Here is a 21,140-nt window from a genome sequence, read left to right as displayed (position 1 = left end):
TGAATAATAGGCCATTAGACCATGAACAGAAAATTTGAATTTATATTTCCTCTTCATCTTCCTTCTTTCCATTAAGCCTCGATGTATAAAAAATTGCGTAGCAATTGACTGCAGCCTACAGCGGATCATTTGTGTAGAAAAAGTGATGATAGTGGTGGTTGGGCCCTGAAACTCATTGGAAGTAATTTTCAAAGAAAGATGTCCCTCTACCTTTGTCAATCTGTTTTACCTTGTGAAAACATAAATGATTTTCCTGTTTTGTAACATTGCTTCAAATTCCTTTTGCATCTGTGACATATAAATTTTTATGTGTCAAGGAAATACTCTCATCAGACTATATGTATCAATATAGCTGGGTAGAACAGACTTGGTGAATACCTTTTTAGTAGGGCAAGAATTTTCTGATGGGACAGGTGGGAATGGTATCCCTTATATTTAGATAAAAATTAAGTGTATATTGTGAAGATTAATGATGTACAGAAGTCTTCCGTACAGAATAAAATAACTTTTAATATGAATACTTTGAAGCCCCTAAGTAGGCTTTCATAATTACGCTCCACTACGCAGTTTCATATGTCAGGAAATTTTTAGCAACATCACAGCCAGAAATATAAGCAGTAGAGGTCCGAGCCAGATTTTCACTGAAAACATCAGAAGGCGTTATTCTACTTTATCTTCTAATAGAACACAAGCTGATATATCTATCATACTATCAACCAGAAAGATCTATTAATTTCATTTTTTTTGCATTTTCAATTACCCATAATAATTAACATTTATAATGACAAAAAGCACTTTAATCACTTAGAGTGCCTTCTGATCTATCAAAAAGTAATATAATATCCAGTTTGGGGTAAAGTAAATTTTATTGCATAGTATTATAAGGCTTTAACTGATAAGTAATTTGAGTATAGTGTAACTTTATTCTTCCCTCCAAAACACCCCCTCCTCCCCCAAAGTCTTGATGGGCTTGGTGGGTAATTAGCCTGAATTAGAACAAGAAAAGTGCATTAGAGTCAAATAACATGTCCTACTGTCCTTTGCAATCTTACACAGGAAGAAAGACTAGCCCAGGGAAGATAGTCTTGGGGGGGGTGTAGGGGGCAAGATTAGGTGGTCCTGGGACTTGGACCAGGGTGGGGGACATGGCAGAGAAGAACAGGAAACTTTTGTAGAGGGAGTGCAGCTACAAGGATAGAGCTACATGGATAGTGTCAGAGATTTCGGTCTGCTGTGACCCAGGATGGAGAGCCGGGGTCCCAGGCCTCCCACTGGGCAGCACCATGGGTGAGAAGTCAGCAAGCCAGAGAATCCAGGCTGTGCTTATGCAGATAGGAGCTCAGTTTAGGGAAACTAAGGGGACGGGTGGGTGCCTGCAGCTGGGGAAATCTGCCCAAAGGGGAGAGCCCAGTACTCACCTGCAGGGTCATGGAAATGGGAGGAAAGCAGCTTTGGCCTGAGATTGGAGTAATTAGACTTGCACAGAATTATACAGTGAAACACTCTTTCTCAGAGGAACCGTGGGATATGGAGAAGCAGACCTGGGAGAGGAAGGAAAATAAACTGGCTAGAGAAAGATCTTTGTCCACAGCTGAGGGCTCATGATGGAGATCAGGGGACACAAAGGGAGTTACAGCAGGGAGCGCCTAGAAAGGACTCGCGCCTGCCTAGCCCGGTATTCGCCATGGCAAATGTGTTGCTGATCGCAGTTTCAGCTGGCTAGTAACTTGAGTTTTTCTGACGCTGGGGCAAATGGCTAAATGCTTACTTTGGAGGTTCTCCAAGGGTGGTGCTGGAACCTGCAGCACTGATGTAACCCTGGACTAGGTTAGAAATGCAAATGTTCAGCTCCCACTTCACACTCAGAAACCCAGCCATCTGTGGTTTAGCAAGCGCTCCTGGTGATTCTAATGCAAGCTTAAGTTTGAGAACCACTGCTTACTTGCATGAATCTGGAGACTAGTGTCTACAGCATACACTCCAGGAAAGGAGCACTGTTGAAGGAGAAATATATCCAAGGAGTCAGCTCTAAGAGAGAAATATCCCCTACTTTTGATCCGATAAGTTTTTAAAGATGAGTGGTGTTGGGAACTTGGTCGAAGAAGTTTCTCCCTTGTGGGGCTGCTTTACCTAGGGGCCCCTTCGCCTCTTCTTTCTCATATTCACCCTTGGCCCAGGGAAGAAAGAACACTTTGGACCACATTACACTCTCTCAAAAGAGACTCGTCTTCCTCTTTCTCAGCCACTTACTTGATAATCTCATTGGTAGAACAAAGTATGATACGGGCCATATCTTGACCCTAGAGAATGAGAAGCGAACTATCTGCTGCTCTCAGTCCATTCCTCCGTAGTCCCTGCTCCACCAGCCAGGGTCTGGAAGCAGATCACCCTCCTTCTGACTTGGGATTGGAAGGTCAATAGTAGCCTCACACGACGCCCCCAATGTCGGTGTCATTCACCTCCTTTCATCTCATCACACAGGCATTTTTCATCTCACATCATCACAAGAAGGGTGAGTACGTACAGTAAGATATTTTAAGAGACAAAGACCATAACTTTTATTCACATAACTTTTATTATGGTATGTTGTTATAATTGTTCGATTTTATTATTAGTTATTTTGTTAATCTCTTACTGTGCCTAATTTATAAATTAATCTTTATCATAGGTATGGTATATATTGGTTTCAGTACTAGCTACAGTTTCGGCATCCACTGAGGGTCTTGGACCATATCCCTGTGGATAAGGGGGCGACTACTACATTTTACTGGTCATAATGAATAATGTTGTTACAGACATTCGTGAACAAATTTGGGGGGGAAATTCGTTTCTTTTGGGTAGATACCTAGAAGTAGAATTGTTAACTGTGTATTTAACTTTTTTTTCCCTGTCTATTTAACTTTTTTTCCCTATGTATTTAACTTTCCTGTGTTTTTAAAAACAATCCTACAAATTGTTTTCCAAAGTAGCGATTTTCTTTTGCATTTCCACCAGCAATGTATGAGAATTCCAGATGTTGCATACCCTTGTCTGTACTTGATATTATCAGTCTTTTAAATTGTAGCCATTCTAGCAGGTGTATTTAATTTCACTGGGCTTCTAGTTAGTATTTGCCTAGTGACTAATGATGCCGATCATCCTTCCATGTGCTTGTTGACTATAATTTCGCCATTCTCGTCCAATTCACTAGCAGGTTTTCATGAATAAACATTTCCCAGGGTGTTGCTTGCCTTTGCAATGGTTGTTGCTTACCTTGAAATGGTCATTTTAATAATTTGCCAGTTCGTATATGGTTTCTATGGGGCAGAATAGCCCAGCCTTCTCACATCACCATTGTCAAGAGTAGGGTCTTTCAACTGGATTTGGAAGGGTAAGTAGAAGTTGCTCTCCAGAGTGGTTGGAACATTATGGCTCTGTTACTTAAATACTAAGTCTTAAAGACAACAAGTCCTTTTCCTCGAAGAGCCCACTTTCGTAAGGGAGACAGACCAATTAAACATGATACACTGTGATAAATTCTATAATAGGGCTACATCAAGAGGGTTATGAGAACATTTGGGGGGGGCATTAATCAGGATCGAGGAGGTTGGGGAAAGTCAGCTGAGGAGCACTCAGGCAAATGAGAAAGTTGGGGTGAGCCACCAGAAGCTGAGAATGAAGGCGCTGCTCCTTACCACTGGAAAATACACATGTACAATGATTGATCATGCACTAGGCCACAGCGCAAGTCTCTAGAATTGTCTGACCTCAGCATAAGTTAGAAATCATTAAGAAAAGGATAATTTAAAAATCATCTGCCTTCGGAGAACACATTCATATGTGCACCTGCGTGCACATAAGCCCACGTATGTGCACGCACACAGAAGCTTCTAAATAACCCATGGTCAAGGAAGAAATCTTAATGGAAATTAGAAAGTATTAGAAATAAAAAATAAGAAAGCTACTACATATTAAAACCCGTCGTTCTAGTAAAGTAGCTTAAAAATGCTATAGGGAGAAGTAGAAAGGCTGAAATAAATGAACTAAGCATCCTAATTATGGATTTATAAAAACAACAGCAGAATCAACCCACAGAAAGGGAAGAAATAAAAAGGGGGAGAAAAAGCAAAAGTTAATGAAATATAAAGCAAAATAAAATATTGAACAAAGCTACCTATCGGTTCTTTGAAAGGATTAATAAATTGAGCAAACCTCTGCAAGATTAAGAGAAAAAAGCATAGATAAATGTTATTTATAAGGAAAAAGTGGACATACGACAGAGGCAGCAGACATCTAAAAGCTACAATTATATATTATCAACGACTTTACACCAATCACTTTGCAAAAAAAGCAAGACCAAAAGACAAATTTCTCAAAAAATGTGCATTATCAAAACTCACTCAAGAAATAGAATAACTCAATTTAATTGCTATTAAAGAAATTCAAAGAGTGGTTAAAAAAAAAACTTCCTACAAAGAAGACACAGGCCCAGATAGTTTTATAGGTGAGTTCAAAAACAGATAATCTCATTCATACTTTTTCAGGAAATAGAAAAAATGGAACACACTCGAACTATTTTCAAGATTCTAGGACCTAGGAGAGAACCTTGATGCTAAAACCAGAGTTCATATACGAAGGAAAATTATAAGCCAACCTCACTTAGGGCTATAGACATAAAAATTTAAATAGAATATTCACTGAATCCAACGCTATTTTTCAAAAAAGATTGCATATCCTGGCTAAATTGGATTTATTCCAGGAAGGGAGGGTTGATTCAACATTTTTAAATAATCTATTGATATAAATCACCATGTTGACAGATTAAAGATGAAAATCTATATAGATGCAGAAGCAGCATGGTAATATTAACAAATATTTATGGTAGTTACTTCTAATTACCTGAGAATAGAAGAAACCTCCTTGGCCTGGTCAACAGAAAAGAAACTGGCAAGTTTAGGGAACTACACAGAGCACAGTATGGCTGAAGCTCAAAGAGGTTAAATGACTTGCCTGAAATCATGTACCATAGACCGGACCACATCTTAATTCTGATTTTTCCACAATCCCATTCTGATGCTGGAAAACAGAACTTTTCACAAAACAATTTCGAATATTCAAGGTATACCATTACACAGATCACGTTTATTTGACTCTCAAATATTTCCTCTTTCCAGTTAAAGACCTTATCCCCAGCTGCTTCCAGGGAGTTGCTGAGAGAAAGGGATAATGTGTCTAAACTCTAAACATTCTTCACATCATATCACAATGTACATTGTTTATACTTCTCACCAGGATATATTTAACCATATCAAGAAAGGAGCTGATTTTAAATAGCTTATATGTCCTCCAGTTCACTTAAAAAATTGACTCTATTTTGACTTAGATACAACCCTTATCTTTTATTCAGAAAGAAACTTGTCCTCTATTAGCTCATAATTAAGTCAAGAATCGCCTGGGTCGCTTAGTCGGTTAAGGGACTGACTATTGATTTTGACTCAGGTCATGATCTCAAGGTCCTGGGATTGAGCCCGGTGTGGGGCTCCGTGCACAGTGGGAAGTCTGCTTGAGGATTCTCCCTCTCTCTTTCCCTCTGCCCCTTTCCACACTTGCCCGCCCTCTCTCTCTCTGTCAAATAAATAAATAAATCTTAAATTAAAAAAAGAATTCCCTGTAGGGCCATCTTCACCATCAAAAAATAGCCGAACATAGCAGCAACACACATGCAGGTACTGTTGAATAAGTCAGCCCTTTTTCAGAGGTGTAATTTTGATTTCCTGTTAAATAATTTTCTATTGAGTCTGTATGATGTGTTCAACATTAACAGATATTTATTAAGCTTCTACTATGTGCCAGACACTATGCTAGGTGATAGCAAAATAGGCAACGTGCTCTCATTGTACACAAACCAACACAGAGCTAATTGTATAGGAATTTTCTGAGTTAGAAGAGAAGCAACACTTTGTAATCCTCCTTAGCTGGAAAATTGAAATTTTTAATCCATTAGCACATTTTAGCAGGTTTTGTGCCACTTTTTTTTTTAACTTAAACAATTTAGTGATTGAGTTTAATTTTTAAAGATCTCATTGTTCATTTTTTTACAAAATTTGGACTAAATTAATCTACCCCATTTGGATTCCATTTTAATCAACTTTACTACTTGCGCATATTTTTTTTCACTTAGGAAAATCTCTTGTCTTCATATCTGGTGTTTTATTTCCATATCAGGAAGATTTTAAATGCTTAAAATTATTTTAGTTTTGTAATATACCATCCTAAATACAATGTATAAAAGGAGCAAACTTAATGAGATAGTTGGTTTGCCTTTCATGTGTATTTTTATTCAAAGTGAAATTTTCATAATGTATCAACTTTATAATTTAAGCTAATATATGAATAATATCAGTTCCAGAATATTCCTAGGTTGCCACATAGTGACCCTCAATAATTAAGGTCTTCATATTTGACTGAACAGATAGGACTATGCATTAGTCAGTAGCCCTCCACCTGACATTTCCACGAAGACCAGGTTGTTGACTGTATTCTACAGGCCTACAGACTGCTCTCAGCGAGCCATGCAGCTCCTGAAGGCCTGGTACTCTGCTCATTGTTTCCCTGAGGTTTGAGGCTGTTTTATCATCTTAGTGAAGCTATTTCCTAAAGATCCAGACAAAACATATCCCTCTGCTTTCAAGACAGTTTACCTTTTTTTTTTTTAAAGATTTTATTTATTTATTCGACAGAGCTAGAGACAGCCAGCGAGAGAGGGAACACAAGCAGGGGGAGTGGGAGAGGAAGAAGCAGGCTCATAGCAGAGGAGCCTGATGTGGGGCTCGATCCCATAACACCAGGATCACGCCCTGAGCCGAAGGCAGACGCTTAACCGCTGTGCCACCCAGGCGCCCCTACCTTTCTTTCTCTTAATCATTATACTTCTATGGAAAAAGGCTAAGTTATATTATTGAAGTTCAAGTTTGTTTACAATCTTTGTGAACTTTGTCTCCACATACTTTCCCTACAATACAACACAGAAATGCATGAGGTGTCGTCCAGGCGAAGCTCATGGATTAGGTGCCAGACTGCCACCTGGTTCGAATTCCAGCTCCAATGCTTACCAGCTGTGTGACTTGAAGTTACTTAAACTCTCGGTGCCTTGGATTCTTTATCTGTAGAACAAGGCTATGGATAGTATCCACCTCACAGGTTGATGAGGAAAATATTCTTTCTTTTATGATATTAGAATGTTAGTAGACAGTAGTATTTATTTTGCCATGTACATTTCAAAACTTGCTACCCTTAGGTTGGGCCTGTATTCCTAGTTTTTTATTACTAGTCCATGACTTTAAAAAGCTTGGAGGGGTGCCTGGGTGGCTCAGTCTGTTTAGAGTCTGCCTTTCACTCTGGTCATGATCCTGGGGTCCTGGGATCGAGCCCCACATCAGGCTCCCTGCTGAGCCTGCTTCTCCCTCTCCCTGTTGCTCCTCCTTCTTGTGCTCTCTTGCTGCTCTGTCAAATAAATAAATAAAATCTTAAAATAAATAAATAAATAAATAAATAAAAGGCTTGGAAACCAATGAGACAGTGTATGTTGTACAAATTCCCACTCCCAGGCTAGCCTTAAACTACCCATGCTTACTATTAAAAAAAAATATATATATATATACATATATATATATATATATACACACACACACACAAATATATACATAGTATATTTTTATTTTAGAAAGGACACATTTGACTTTATAAATTTTATTTAAGCTTTTAATTAAAATAATTTAAAGAAATATACCACACAGAAATGTTACAGAAATAAAAAAAATTATAGGCAAACAATGGATAATGAGGATTCTTTTTGAAAGAGACACACAATGATTTAAAAAAAGAGATACACAATAGAGAAGAAAAAGAAACAGTTTTTATATACTATTCATACATTAATTATAAACCATAGCAGTAAAAGCTTTCCGAACATTGGCAAGAAAAGCCGAGAAATTGTTGGTCTTCCTTACGTTCTCTTGAAATTCTGCCAGGCACTCAAGATGAGGAGCACTATCTGACACTAGAAGAAAAAAAGGAGATAATTGGAATGCATTTTTTTTGTGGAGAAGTGTTTCTAATTTAGATGCTTTCATCTGATTCAAACCATTTCAATTCCATTTTACTGAAATGCTTTGAGCACAGAACAATAGATACATTTGATTTTCATATCCTAACTATCTTTTGGACTCATTCTTTGTTTAATCTCTAAGTATTAAAATCTTAAGTACTACAATCTTACTTTAAATGTAAACAGATTGTAGTCAATGGATTGAAGAGCTCAGTGATAAAGAACAGAATGCCATTTCTATCATCTTTCTATACATTTTGGTTTAACTAAACTGTTTTAACAGGTGCGTATTGTTTTTTTAAACTGTTAAGTCAGTTTTCTCTGTAAACCCTTGGCTTGACTTCTAGTTTCTGGTCACTGGATCAAAAAAAGAACATCTTTCAATGCCAACTTTTAATAATTTATAATTATGGGGAAAAATCTAAGCTTTTATAAGTTTTCTTAGAAAATGTGATTGCTGTTCTAAAAGTGATAATTATAGGGCTTACTAATCAAATGAGACAAAAGTCACAAGTAACTGACGGCTCTCACATATAGTTGTACAAAACGGTACATCTTGGGAGCAAGTCTCCAGTGAGGGTGGTCAAAGGAAAGGAATGACCCAGCTTTCTCTCCCAACAATTTGGTCCTTTGTCCAAGGAGAAGAAATTTGACCATGTCAGATTTCCAGCTCTTTGGTTGAGATTGCTTAGGAAACAAGAACCATGACCACAAGAGAAAGAATAGCAAAGAACACTTGGTTCGAAATCACACTGTAGATTCCATTTTAATACACTATCAAATACTGTGATACTGTGTAGCAAGAGAGAATATACAATTTGGAGAACACTAAAAACCTAGGCATGTGATTTTTTGGGTTTGCTTTCTAAAATTTAGCACTCATTAAAAGGTATTTATTGAGAGAGAGAAAAAAACATTTGTATGTGAATTAGATTCCTAAAATATAAATTCCGTGAGAATGAGAACCGAGTCACCAGGGCACATTAGGAAGCCAACTCAGCAGTTCTCCTGAGTGTGTATCTGCTATAAATGCTTTAAGACGAGAATACAGGTCCAATGAGCTGAGAACCATTTTCCTGAATTCCAATAAATGAAAAATTACTTTAAAAGGGGCATTAGAAGAATGAAAAAGAGATAAATATATTTCCATTCTCTTCTTGTTCCCCCTATTATCAATCATATATATTCCCCAGAAGTCGATGACCTGCTGGCCTGCTGGAGAATCAGTAAGTGAGCTAAATTACCAATGTGGGGATTTTTCAGGAGATGGTACTATTTCTTAAATTGATTTTTGGGAAAATAAACGATCACATTCTGATGACTTAGCATTTGCTTTTAAAATCACCTACTTGTAGAAATTATAATATTCACATTTATGTAGTTATATCCTTTATAGCTTTAGCTTTAAGTTCTCTAAAAGGATAATTCATACTTGTGTATGAAATGCAGTGATCTGTGGTCTTAAGACTTTTCTGCCACCGTGACACCGTGCCAGCCTGAAGAGAAGGTACATGTTAAAGATCCTACGTAATAACTACAAATCAAAACTACACTCAGCCTTTAGAAGACACTATCCCATGAAGCAAGACTGGCAAAGAAGGCACTACCTTGTGGGAATTACTTTCCGTCATTATACTTTGTATGCGGAGTCAGGTAACATTTGGAGATGCCAATCTTAAATACCAGTTAAAAGATCGGAGTACGTACCTTCGTACTCCCTTGCTTCATTTAGGTGGAGGGAAAACATAAATGGGTTCTCAGGATGCTTAGGGTCAATATTAGTGAATATAAACTGTAATTTATCACCTGAAAAGAGAGATTCGATTATTTGGTATGAGAATATTTTATCGTGCCAAGGCTTTCAATGGAGATGAGCTTTCTCACCTTTGTCCTTAACATCTGTGCGCTAAATACACACACACACACACACACACACACACGCTAACCAAGCCTCCAAATGTACAAGTTACGAATTAGTTTTAAGTGAACTGTAATTTAAATATGATTTTAAAAAGCACAAGTAACAAAAGAAAAGAACTGATACACTGGACTTCATCAAAAATAAAAACTTTTGTCCTTCAAAGGGTATTACCAAGAGTGAAAAGATAACCCATAGAATGGGAGAAAATATTTATATATCATATCTCTGACATGGATTTAATATATAGGATATATTTTTAAAAACCACAACTGAAGAGCCAAAAGAAGAGCAACCCAATTAAAAAATGGACAGAAGACTTGAATAGATATTTCTCCAAAGAACAGACCCAGATGGTCAATAAGCACATGGAGCGACGCTTAACACCACGACTCACTGGGGAGATGCAAACCCAAACCACAGTGAGCTATCATTTCACACCTACCAGGGCAGCTGTAAGAAGACAAAACAAAACAAAACAAGAAAAGAAGAGTGTGGATGAAGATGTGGAGAAATCAGAACCCCGCTGGTGGGAATGTAGGATGGTGCTGCAGCTGTGGAAAACAGTTTGGCAGTTCCTCAAAAAGTTTAAATCAAGAATTACAATAGGACCCAGTGACTCCAATCCGAGGTATATACCCAAAAGAACTGAAAATAGGGACTCAGATAACTTTGCCAGTGTTTATAGTAGCATTACTCACAGCAGCCAAAGGTGATAATAACCGTGCGTTCACTGATAGGTGACTAGATAAACAAAATACGGTCTACACATACAATGGAATATTATTTGGTCACAAAAAGGAATGAACTTCTGATACATGCTACAACGTGAATGAACCTTGAAAACATGCTAAGCAAAATAACCTAGATGCAAAAGAACAAATACTCTATGATTCCACCTATATGAAATACTTAGAATAGGTAAATTTATAGGGACAGGAAGTAGATTAGAGGTTATCAGGGGCTAGGGGAGGAGGAATAAGAAGTTACTGTTTAATAAGTACATAATTTGTTTGCAGTGATGAAAAATTCTGGAAACGTGGTGATGATTGCACAGCATTGTAAATATAATTAATGTCACTGAATTGTATGATAAAAAATAGTTAAAATGGCAAATTCTAGGTCATATAGTTTTATCACAATATAAAAGGTACTACTGAATAGATTTAATTTGACCTTTCCTACATAGTAATCCAGACTCGATCCCTATTTTCCAAAAGACCTCCAAAGGTTCCCAAAGGAGTAAATGCCCATTAGAAATTAAAAATGGCAGCCACAAAGTAGAAACTCACGTACATTTTCAGTTTGCTCTACAGCATAAAAAATTAGGAAATCTCATTTTTAAAAATGGTTTTAATTACAAAAAATAATATTCAGAAACTTTGAAAAACATGTCTTACATTTTTATTCAAAATGAAATAATTACATTCATACACCAGATATTTTTTAAAAAGATTTATTGATTTATTGACTTAGAGAGGGGTGGGGAAGGGCAGAGGGAGAGAGAATCTTAAGCATACTCTGTGCTGAGCAGGGAGCCTGACACCCTTCACGGGCTTTGATCTCACAACTCTGAGATCATGACCTGAGCTGAAACCAAGAGTCAGTCGCTTAGCTGACTATGCCACCCAGGCGCCCCCAGTACACCAGATTTTTAAAAGTGTTAATAGTAATGGAAGGGATACATGCCAAGGAAATAAAAGACTTCATAAGATAATGAAGGGTTTAATTTGGGTTCTCTTCTTTAAGAAACATTATTTCCTGACTTTGAGGGCTATGAGAAAGTTCTATTTTTATATCTAAAATAATTTTAAAGCTTTCTGGTTCAAAAAATCACCTCAGGATGACAGTAAGTCCAATGGATCAAAAATTCAGAGTTGGACCTTGTACTTCCCTCTAATCAAAAGGTCAACATTTTTTATTAAAAGCTTATTCCAACAGATGGAGTAGTGGGGCAGAAACAAGACTAATAGATATATGAATGAAGAGCCCAAACAGGCAGTCAAAGAAATATAATTAGGTATACGGAAAAAAGGTTTACCTTTTCATTAATAATCAAAGAAATGCATTTAAAAATAAATGCTCCAATTATATCTAGTCAACTGCCAAAAAACCCAAACAACCTTTAAAAAATACAATTCTGGCAAGAAGACAATGAAATGGGTACTCTTCACATTGTAGAGAGGTGAACACAAAGAATTAATATGGCAGGCCTGACGCTGAGGTCATGAAGAATCTTAGAAAGGCCTGCTTGCCAGCTGGTTGTTGGCAAACCACCCCAGGTTTGAAGAGTCACTAGGAGGACTCATAGGATTCCCCATAGGGTCATCCTCACGGCTATGATTTATTACAGCGAAAGGCTCCAGCAAAATCAGCAAATGGAAAAACCCATGGGGTGAAGTCCAGGGAAAACAAGCACAAGTTGCAGGAGTCTCTGATGAGCTTCCCTGGTAGAGAACACTTGACGCGTATTGTCACATTCAATGCTAAAGGAATTAAGCACATCCTGTGGGACTCTGCTGGATTACGACTCCTAAAAAATTATGCCTGAAAAAGTGTTTCTTTTAGACTGTCCCAGTGCCTTTCTTTGGGCTGATTTTGTTTTGCATCTTCTCTGCAATGAATCTGAGCCATGAATATGACTATATGCAGAGTTCTGGAAGTCTTTCCAGGGAATCACCAAACCTCACGGTGATCTTGGGGACTGCCAACACAATGAACAGTGCTATAAATTGGCACATATATTACACATAACAGGCGTTAACATATTTACATGCCTTAACCCAGTAATGCCTCTCTGGGAATTCCATGGAAATTATACAAAAGAAATGGAGAAATCTATATTCACTGTAGTACTTCTAAAACGGAAACAGAGACTGAATCCAAATATTAAGTTAGAAACAAACCTGTACTAAATGACAGATAAAAGATTGGATAAATTAAGATATATGAATGAAATGAATTATTATACTACCATTTTAAAATTACCATAGGAAGGCTATAGCAACTGGAAAATGTTAATCATAAAATACCAGTAAGAAAAAGGAACAAAAATTATTTTTATGTTGGCAATCATGCCAAAAACACATTAAAATACTGGATGATAAATAACCAAGGCATCAGTAATTATGTTAGGGTGATAAAAATTTTTAAATTCTGGGGCGCCTGGGTGGCTCAGTCATTTAGCGTCTGCGTTTGGCTCAGGGCATGATTCCAGGGTTCTGGGATCAAGCCCCGCATCGGGCTCCCTGCTCTGCTGGGAGCCTGCTTCTTCCTCTCCCACTCCCCCTGCTTATGTTCCCTCTCTCGCTATTTCCCTGTCAAATAAATAAATAAAATCTTTAAAAAAAATTATTTTAATTGTTTCCTATTTTCTCAAAAGTTAATAATATTGTCATTATTTTCTTTGAAAACATATTTTAAATTCGCTACTTAAGATATACCTTTCTAATCTCGTATGTTTCACTTTCATTAATATACATACCATAAATTTTTCGAATTTCTAGTCCAAGTCGATCTTTATATAAGTCTGCAGATTTCTGTAGTCTTTTCAACCTCTCTTCATTAGCTTTGTTAGCAGCAGAAATAGCTATGATAAAAGAAATACACTTTTGAATATGAAATTTTTTTAGACAAAGAGACTTTACAGCATAAAGACTGTGCTTAATAGTTTCTGGCAGAGAAAGTGTCATCAATAACTCTGTTGCATAAATTATACTATGGCTTCTCCAGACAAATCTTATTTAGTGAAACTGTCTCCCACTCTGCTTAATTAAGCTCCCATACCAATTGCATTACAACTCTGGTTATACTAGAAATCAAAAGGACCTTTAACTAAAACAAGAGAAAAGAAAGCCCACTTAGCTAACTTCCCACAGCTTCCTTGCAGAAATGAGTGGCCGGCTATGCGCCTGAGTCATGTTATCCATTGTTAGTAATGAACTGGAGAGAAGGCAAGAGATACAGAATTGTGAAATCACCACTCTGAAATTTAGGTTAATATTTGAAATATGTGTACAACTGGAAACTTACTTTCCTTCTTCTTAGCGTATTCTTCCTTAAGGTCCTGAATATTTGCAGTCAGTACTTCTAGTTCCTGCTTTTTGTCTTTTATTTCAGCAATCAACCTTAACAAGTTATCTTTTTTTTCTTGAATGAGGTTATTCTGCCTACAGATCTCTGTAAGAAGCACAGTGTTAGCTAGTATATATATACTTTGCTCTCCAACATCACAGACAAGAAATATTGACTTTCATAAGATCAATAATGTTTTAACTAGTAAGTGCTTCCTAAAGGTTCAAAAATTATAAAGAACAAAAAGAAAAAAAATCTTATTCTTTTCTATTTGCATTTGAAAATAAAAGATCCTTGCATCCCTGCTCTTTAAGTAAGTACATAAATAAAGCTCACCACCAAAGACAACCCAAATCTGGACAATGTTTTTACACAGTGCTTTAAAGAAACAGTTCATTCTAATGCTATATCAATGATTCTGGAAGATACAAAAAAAAAAAAAAAAAAACAGAAAGAAGTGAGAGCAGAGAGGGAGGGAGACAGAGAGGAAGGAAGGACAAAACCTCATTTACATTGGTAATAAACAAAACATCCAGGAATAATCTAGATCAAGAAATATGTAGGAACTATATGAAAAAAAGGGCAAAACCTATCTGAGACATGTATTTGATCTGACCTGGATGTATGGGAAGACATTTTACGCTTCTAAATATTATAAAGATGTCAATAGTTCCCAAGTTCATTTCTCTATTTAATGCAGTCCCAGTGGAATTTGGAGGGAAGGGAAAGGGAAGATCCAACAAAAGTAATTATAAAATTTACCTGATGAATACACAGGGGACAACAGTTTAGGAAATATGGTAAGAAAAATAACGAGGAAAGGGACTCATCCTATCAAATTTAACATCTGTGATTGTGACACTTTTAATACAATAGTGGAGTACCAGCTGAAGAAATGACACACAGTTTAAACAAAAATGGCATTTCCAAACAAACATTGGTATATTTAGAAAATTGATATGAAAAATGAAATACCATAAAATCAGGTGGTAGGTGGTTGCTGAAATACAAAATAAATTCTGTATTAAATATTTAAATATAAAATGAAATCTTGCAACACCTAAAAGGCAGTATCTGAATACAAAATTAGTTCTACGGGGAAAGATCTTTTTACTCAAAGGCAAAAAGAAATCAAAGAGAGAGACATATACCAGCTACATAAAAGTTAATAAGTAGGTGAAAAACCTCATTTGATTCAAATATGCATAAAACTCTACTATGTGCTAGGAACTTTGTTCAACACCTTCTATTTCTGTAAATTTACTTAAATTTCACTATAATACATTTTGTAGGTCTAATTTAAAAGAGTAAAAAGGCTCAGCAGTTGACTAACTTGCCCAAAGCTTTATCTACTAAGATGCATAAATATAAGAGCTGGATTCAAACTCAGGACTTGACTTCAAAGACCATGCTTTTGAGCATTAAATATTCTCCCCCAACTGTTGTTAATCTAAAGAAGACACAAATACAAATTCCTAAAACAAAAACAGACAAAGGAATAAACAGAGGAAATGCAGACTGCAGATGGATAATAAATATGAAAGACAGTTTAACCTAAGTAGTAATCACAGAAATGCAAATAAAGCAATGACATACCAATCTTCATTTATTACAACAACGTTTACAAAAATAATAGTCAGTGTTGAGAAGAATGCAAAATACGAGTCCTTACGGCATATTTTTGACATTGCAAAACAAGTCTTAAAGATATTCATATGTTAAAAGGATTTAAGTTCTCTGGTTAGCTTTCTATAAAAGACCAACCCTAAAGGCCCTCGTTGGCGACCCTGTCCCAACACTGTTGGGACCCCTCTCACTCTTGAAAGCTTTTCCTGTATCTTCACGTAATAAACTCACTCACTTAAAAAAAAAAAAAAAAAAGATATTCATGTCCTTAATTAGTTCATTTCATTTTTACAAGTTACCTTAAGAAACAAGATGTGTGCAAGTATTTATATACAAAAAAATTATTTTTAGTATGATTTTTAATGGTGAAAACTGAAAACATCCTAAATTATTAAAATAGTATATCAATAAGGTAGAATATATTTTCAAAGAATTTAGTAATATGGGAAAATACTCTCAAAAAAGTTATATAGATACCCTTAACAAAATTATGTCAAAAATACTATATAGCACATGAAAAAGAAAAAAGAAAAAGTATGTCATTTTGTTAAATGTGATTCTCAACGTTTCAGATTTGTTTACTTTTCTGTATCTTCCAAGAATTTGGACATGATCATATATTATGTCAAGTATAATTTAAAAATAGACATTTTATCAGAATTACCAGAAAGAAAAATGATTTAAAAAAAATTCAATTTAAATCAAAACCAAAACCAAGGTCAAAAACAGTTCAGCCATTTCTTCTCCCAAACCCTCCCTCTGGTAACCACCAATCTGTTATCTATGAGTTTGCTTTTTTGTTTTAAAAAAATTTTTTTTTGATTCCACATACAAGATATCATATGGTATTTGTCTCTCTGTCTGACTTATTTCACTTAGCATAATGCCCTCGAGGCCCATCTATGTCACAAATGTCAAGGCTTCATTCTTTTATGGCTTTATTCCATGGTGTGTGTGTGTGTGTGTGTGTGTGCGCACGCGCGTGTATGCCACAATCTCTTTATCCACTCATCCATCTATGAACACGTAGGTTGTTTCCTTATCTTGGCTATTATAAATAATAAACATGGGGGTGCAGATATCTTTTCGAGTTAGTTTTCATTTTCCTCTGATGAACACCCAGAGTGGGGATCATATGGTAGTTCTACTTTTAATTTTCTGAGGAACATCCCTACTATTTTGCAGAGTGGCCACTACAGAAAAATGCTACTTTAAAAAAAGATAAGTATGTTCAATGACAAAAGAGATGAATATTTGAAGTCCAAGGTCTCGGTTCTATTCTGGCTCCTCAGTTGTCACCCAAGAACCTTGGTCAAATTACAACTTTGGCAACGCTTATAAAACGAGGATAATAATGGCTGCTCCATTTATTTAGTGCACAGGGCTAGAGTATCCAATAACAATAAGATGGAAACTTTCAAACTATTAATGATACATAAATACCATATATGTCAGTGTTTTTATTATAACATTTAAAGAACTACATGGGGGCAGCTGGGTGACACAGTCAGTTGGGTGTCTGACTCTTGATTTTGGCTGGGTTGTGATCTCGGGGTTGTGAGACCAAGCACATCAGCCCTGTGCTCAGCCCAGAGTCTGCTTGTGACCCCCTCTCCCTCTGTCCATCCCATCCCCCCTCCCTGCTCTCTCAAATAAATAAATAAATCTTAAAAAAAAAAAAAAAAACAACAGTTCTGGAACCTCAGAAAGAAAGAAAAGAGAGGAAAGGAAAGGAAAGGACGAACTGTATGCATTTGTGCCCATACAAATGGAAGGGCCCTTGATGTTGCATAACTATTATTTTATGTGTACGTAGCCAGCTGTCTCTTATTCTCTAGGGCAGGTATTTAAAACTTTCACTACTACTCACCACACAAACCCTCCTGGAATTTTCCTTCCATGTGGAAAGAGTGTTTTATGGTGCACTGGAAAGAGCAAACATATTGGCTGCAATGCACGACCTTAGCCAAGTTTCTTAACCTCAGTGAGCTTCAAATTTCTGTCTTGTAAAGCTTTCAGGATTTAAGAGCCTGGTCCATAGTACATGCCTCTCACTTTGAACAGATGATCTTCCTCCTTTTGATAAATAGAAGGAACAGATGCTCCAGGTGGGCCAGAATTTTTGGCTAATTTGTTCTCTGCAGTATCGTCCTAGAAGGGTACCTGGCACAGAGTAGCTGCTCAACAAATCTCTGGTGAGTGAGTGAGTTCCCTCCAGCTTGCCTACTCCCACATGTATCTGTATCAGTATCCTCTCCTGCCAGAGTAACAGCGGCTCCTTCTCCAATCCATGGTTAATCCAGATTCCCTCCCCTCTATTCTACTCATTGTCCCCTGACCCCTTTTCTTAAGTCCCCACTAACTTCTTTCCTGCAGCAAATAAACATGCTCATTTTAGGGTAGACACCTTAAAAATGAAAAAATTCTGTGCTCTCGCAGCCCATTCCATTATTACAGCAATTATTACAATGTATTTTCATTGTGGATTCCCTGTCTGTATATTCCACTAAATTGTAAGCAGTGTGCAGACAGTATACTTTGTGAACGGTTGTCTCCATGCTAAGCAAATATCAAATATTCACTGAATTAATTAAACTTAAGTAAATTATATTTCTGTTCAAGCATAAAGTGATTTTTTAAAGAAAAACAATTGATAATGCTTTTAGCTTTTAGACTATTTAGCACATTATTTTCACCACAGGTAACCATTAAGAGCACACTGAGACTCACAATAGTAAAAATTGATCGTTTCAAACTTATGTTCTAATCCCCAGCAATTCTACAAACCAAGAATGCTTACACACACACACACACACACACACACACTCACAAACGAAAGTGGTTTTCCTTTCTGCTTGTGGTTACAGAAGAAATGAGAGAAGTCAAAGGAGAAGGAAGCTTCAGGGCAGCTTAGAAAGTAGACACGAGTAAAAGGCTAGCATAATAGCCTACCAGGGTTCCAAAGTCAAACGCGTTCAGGAGCCAGATAATGAGTCAAGTGGGCAAAACAAAGCCAAAGAAACTACTGGGGACTGTAGCAAATTAAAGAACACATGTTCCATCTAAAGACATTCCATTAATAGTGTTTAAAACATGGTGCTGTAAAATTTAACATGTGGCCTATGGCCACAAGTCTGTGATCTGTTGATCTGTGTGAATTCAGTAAAACCAACACATATACCGTGGAAACTCTAGAGTGGTATAAATGAGAGGGCATGAACAACAGGAAAAATATGGACAAAAACGGTCAGGAGGACTAACCCTACCCCCAAAGACCTGAAGAACTCCAGCTTTTCAACTGTCAGCCTATGATTTCCAATGGGAAAACTCGTTTTTCAAATAACTGGCATTTACACATCAGCACAGATGAATCTCACAAGCATACTGATGAATATTTTTAAAAAGGGACAGAATATACACAAAATGATGCCATATATATAACATTCAAAAACACAATACTACATACTAATAGGTTAGTTCTGGAAGGTGGGAGAAAAGTATACACGGGAGTATACTTATTTCTTAAGCTGGGTAGTAGGTACATACATGTTTATTAGTTTTATATATATGTACACACACACACACGCACTACATTGTTTTACTTGAATGAGAGATTGCATAAAGATGTTCGATCTAAAAAAACTCTGTGATCTACAGTTTGTCACCTACGATTTTGATATTCCAGAAACATCTCAACCATTCGTTCTTCTTCCTTTAATTTCACAGACAGCTTTTCTGAAAGAGAAATTGGAATTGAAGTTTCAATTCAGCTGAAATAACATAAAGAGCAAGAACAACAAAAGAGCATGTTACAAGTTAATTTCTGTTACCTGCACATGCTTTGATGGAGTCTTTATAGGTATCTCTTAGTCCCACCATCTGACAGGAAGTGTCACTGACAGTGCTTTTGAATTTATTCCAAAATTCATTTATGCTTTTATCAAATAGTGTCAGTTCATCCTCTATCATTTTGGAAGAAAATGCTACAAAACAAATAGAACATTATATTTCTTATGAGTTATTGAAATCAAATCAGGCTCATATTCCAATCAAGCATATTTTGGCAGTGTGACCTTTGCTTAAAAAAAAAAAAAAAAAAAAAGTTAGCACCTTACTTTTAACTCTAGATATTTCAGGGCAGATCAAGCCACCTGGACTTAACTGCAGTTAAGATGCAAGATTCCAGGAAGGACATCTTTACCTCCTAGGGACTTCTCAGTAGTGTAATTGCACAAGACACTCACACAGCTCTATGGCTTTGAGAAAATGACTCTGACTCCGTTTTCTCACAAGTAAAATTGGTAACTTAGGCGTTTCCAACTCTGACCATTTGAATTCTGGCCTGCATTGCCAGATCCCAGATGGACGGCCCCCTCTCATAGGATAAGGTCCCACATCTAACCTGCCTCTCCCTCCCACTAAGATCACGAAAAGTAGCACTAAACAGGCGACTGGAGAGGAAATTTAGTGGGCTTAGTCCAGGAAAGGTACAAGTCACCTGCACTCTCTGGGCTTTAGTGCCCTCGTCTGTAAAACAATGTCCGGTCAGACTGGCTCCACCTGTTTTCTGTAACGCTAAAACCACCCCAATAACCTAAAACCTTCCCAGGAGGGCCACAGACTTTTCGTTCACAGAAACCCGGAACCCTTCAGCCTCACGGCCGCCCACCTGATGTGCAAACAACAAGCCTGCGTTTCAGAGACGGCGTTCCAAAAATAAATCCCGCCCGGAAACCCGCTTTCCCTTATCACGATAGGCGGATCGGGGAGCCCCGGTCAGTTCCCACCTCCCTCACCTTCTCCAGCAGGCGTGAGTCCCTCCACCTACCCACAAAAGACCTGAACCAATTCGAGCCAAAACTAGGTCTCTAGAACCAGGTCCCGCATCCGCGCCGACTTGCCTATTTCAAATTTTAGGGCGCCTTGTTCCTCCCGCCCCCGGGCGCCCATTCGCCCTCGGATTGGCTGATAGGTAGGCTCTTCATGAAGGCATTGGTTGGTCTAGCCCTCCGGGATTCTCGCGAAAAGATAAAGTGCATTCTGGGATTTGTAGTTTTTTCTGAGACACAGTCGTACTCTCAGCTCTGTTTGGTAAAATACTAATTAATAGCTCCTGGAGGGACTCGCCCCAGCACAAGGCATTCATCAGTTTCAAATAAAGGTTTCTGCAACAAATATAAATATTGATCTTTAATCGCATTCTGTTGCCAAGTATATACACTCTTCTTTAACACTCCCTAGAGCTTAAAGTTAATTTTAAAAAATAATGAAGCTAATAAAAATACCATTGCTTAATCTGTAACATCATTTAATGATTTTCCATTGGGAAGTGGTTAGAACATTACTGTTTCTTGGCTTCTAATATGAACATTTCCAAAATTTCTTAAGTCTCTGTTTTGGACCGTGTGAAACAGAAACGAAAAGCAGTACCTAGTA

At 37.1% G+C, this 21,140-nt stretch overlaps 1 protein-coding gene across 3 annotated transcripts; it reads right to left on the bottom strand.

The window, feature by feature from the left end:
• Positions 1–7,736: 7,736 nt before the first annotated feature.
• SPC25 (SPC25 component of NDC80 kinetochore complex) lies at positions 7,737–20,817 on the bottom strand. 3 transcript variants are annotated; one of them, XM_008687073.2, is made up of 7 exons: positions 20,501–20,714; positions 19,535–19,687; positions 19,374–19,439; positions 14,037–14,183; positions 13,489–13,593; positions 9,794–9,892; positions 7,737–8,038 (listed from the first exon to the last, which is right to left on the bottom strand). In XM_008687073.2, exons 2-7 carry the CDS (start codon positions 19,671–19,673, stop codon positions 7,914–7,916), a joined length of 681 nt encoding a protein of 226 aa, XP_008685295.1. In that variant the 5' UTR covers positions 19,674–19,687; positions 20,501–20,714; the 3' UTR covers positions 7,737–7,913. The 3 variants fall into 3 exon arrangements, with proteins under 3 accessions (XP_008685295.1, XP_008685294.1, XP_008685296.1); XM_008687072.2 differs by having other exon boundaries at positions 20,533–20,689; XM_008687074.2 differs by lacking the exon at positions 9,794–9,892 and having other exon boundaries at positions 20,533–20,817.
• Positions 20,818–21,140: the final 323 nt, after the last annotated feature.

The sequence above is a fragment of the Ursus maritimus genome, unplaced genomic scaffold, assembly GCF_017311325.1.
Source record: "Ursus maritimus isolate PB19 unplaced genomic scaffold, ASM1731132v1 scaffold_1, whole genome shotgun sequence".
Taxonomy (NCBI): domain Eukaryota; kingdom Metazoa; phylum Chordata; class Mammalia; order Carnivora; family Ursidae; genus Ursus; species Ursus maritimus.
The sequence above is the reverse complement of the archived record's forward strand: the minus strand, read 5'-3'. Positions and strand labels throughout refer to the sequence as shown.

Excerpts from the sequence above, each read along its gene's own strand:
- SPC25 (XM_008687073.2), bottom strand. The coding sequence starts at position 19,673 with ATGATAGAGGATGAACTGACACTATTTGATAAAAGCATAAATGAATTT. Across the intron at positions 19,440-19,534 it reads CTCCATCAAAGCATGTGCAG|AAAAGCTGTCTGTGAAATTA; the intron begins GTAACAGAAATT and ends TTTCTCTTTCAG. Across the intron at positions 9,893-13,488 it reads AGAAATTCGAAAAATTTATG|GTGATAAATTACAGTTTATA; the intron begins GTATGTATATTA and ends CTCTCTTTTCAG.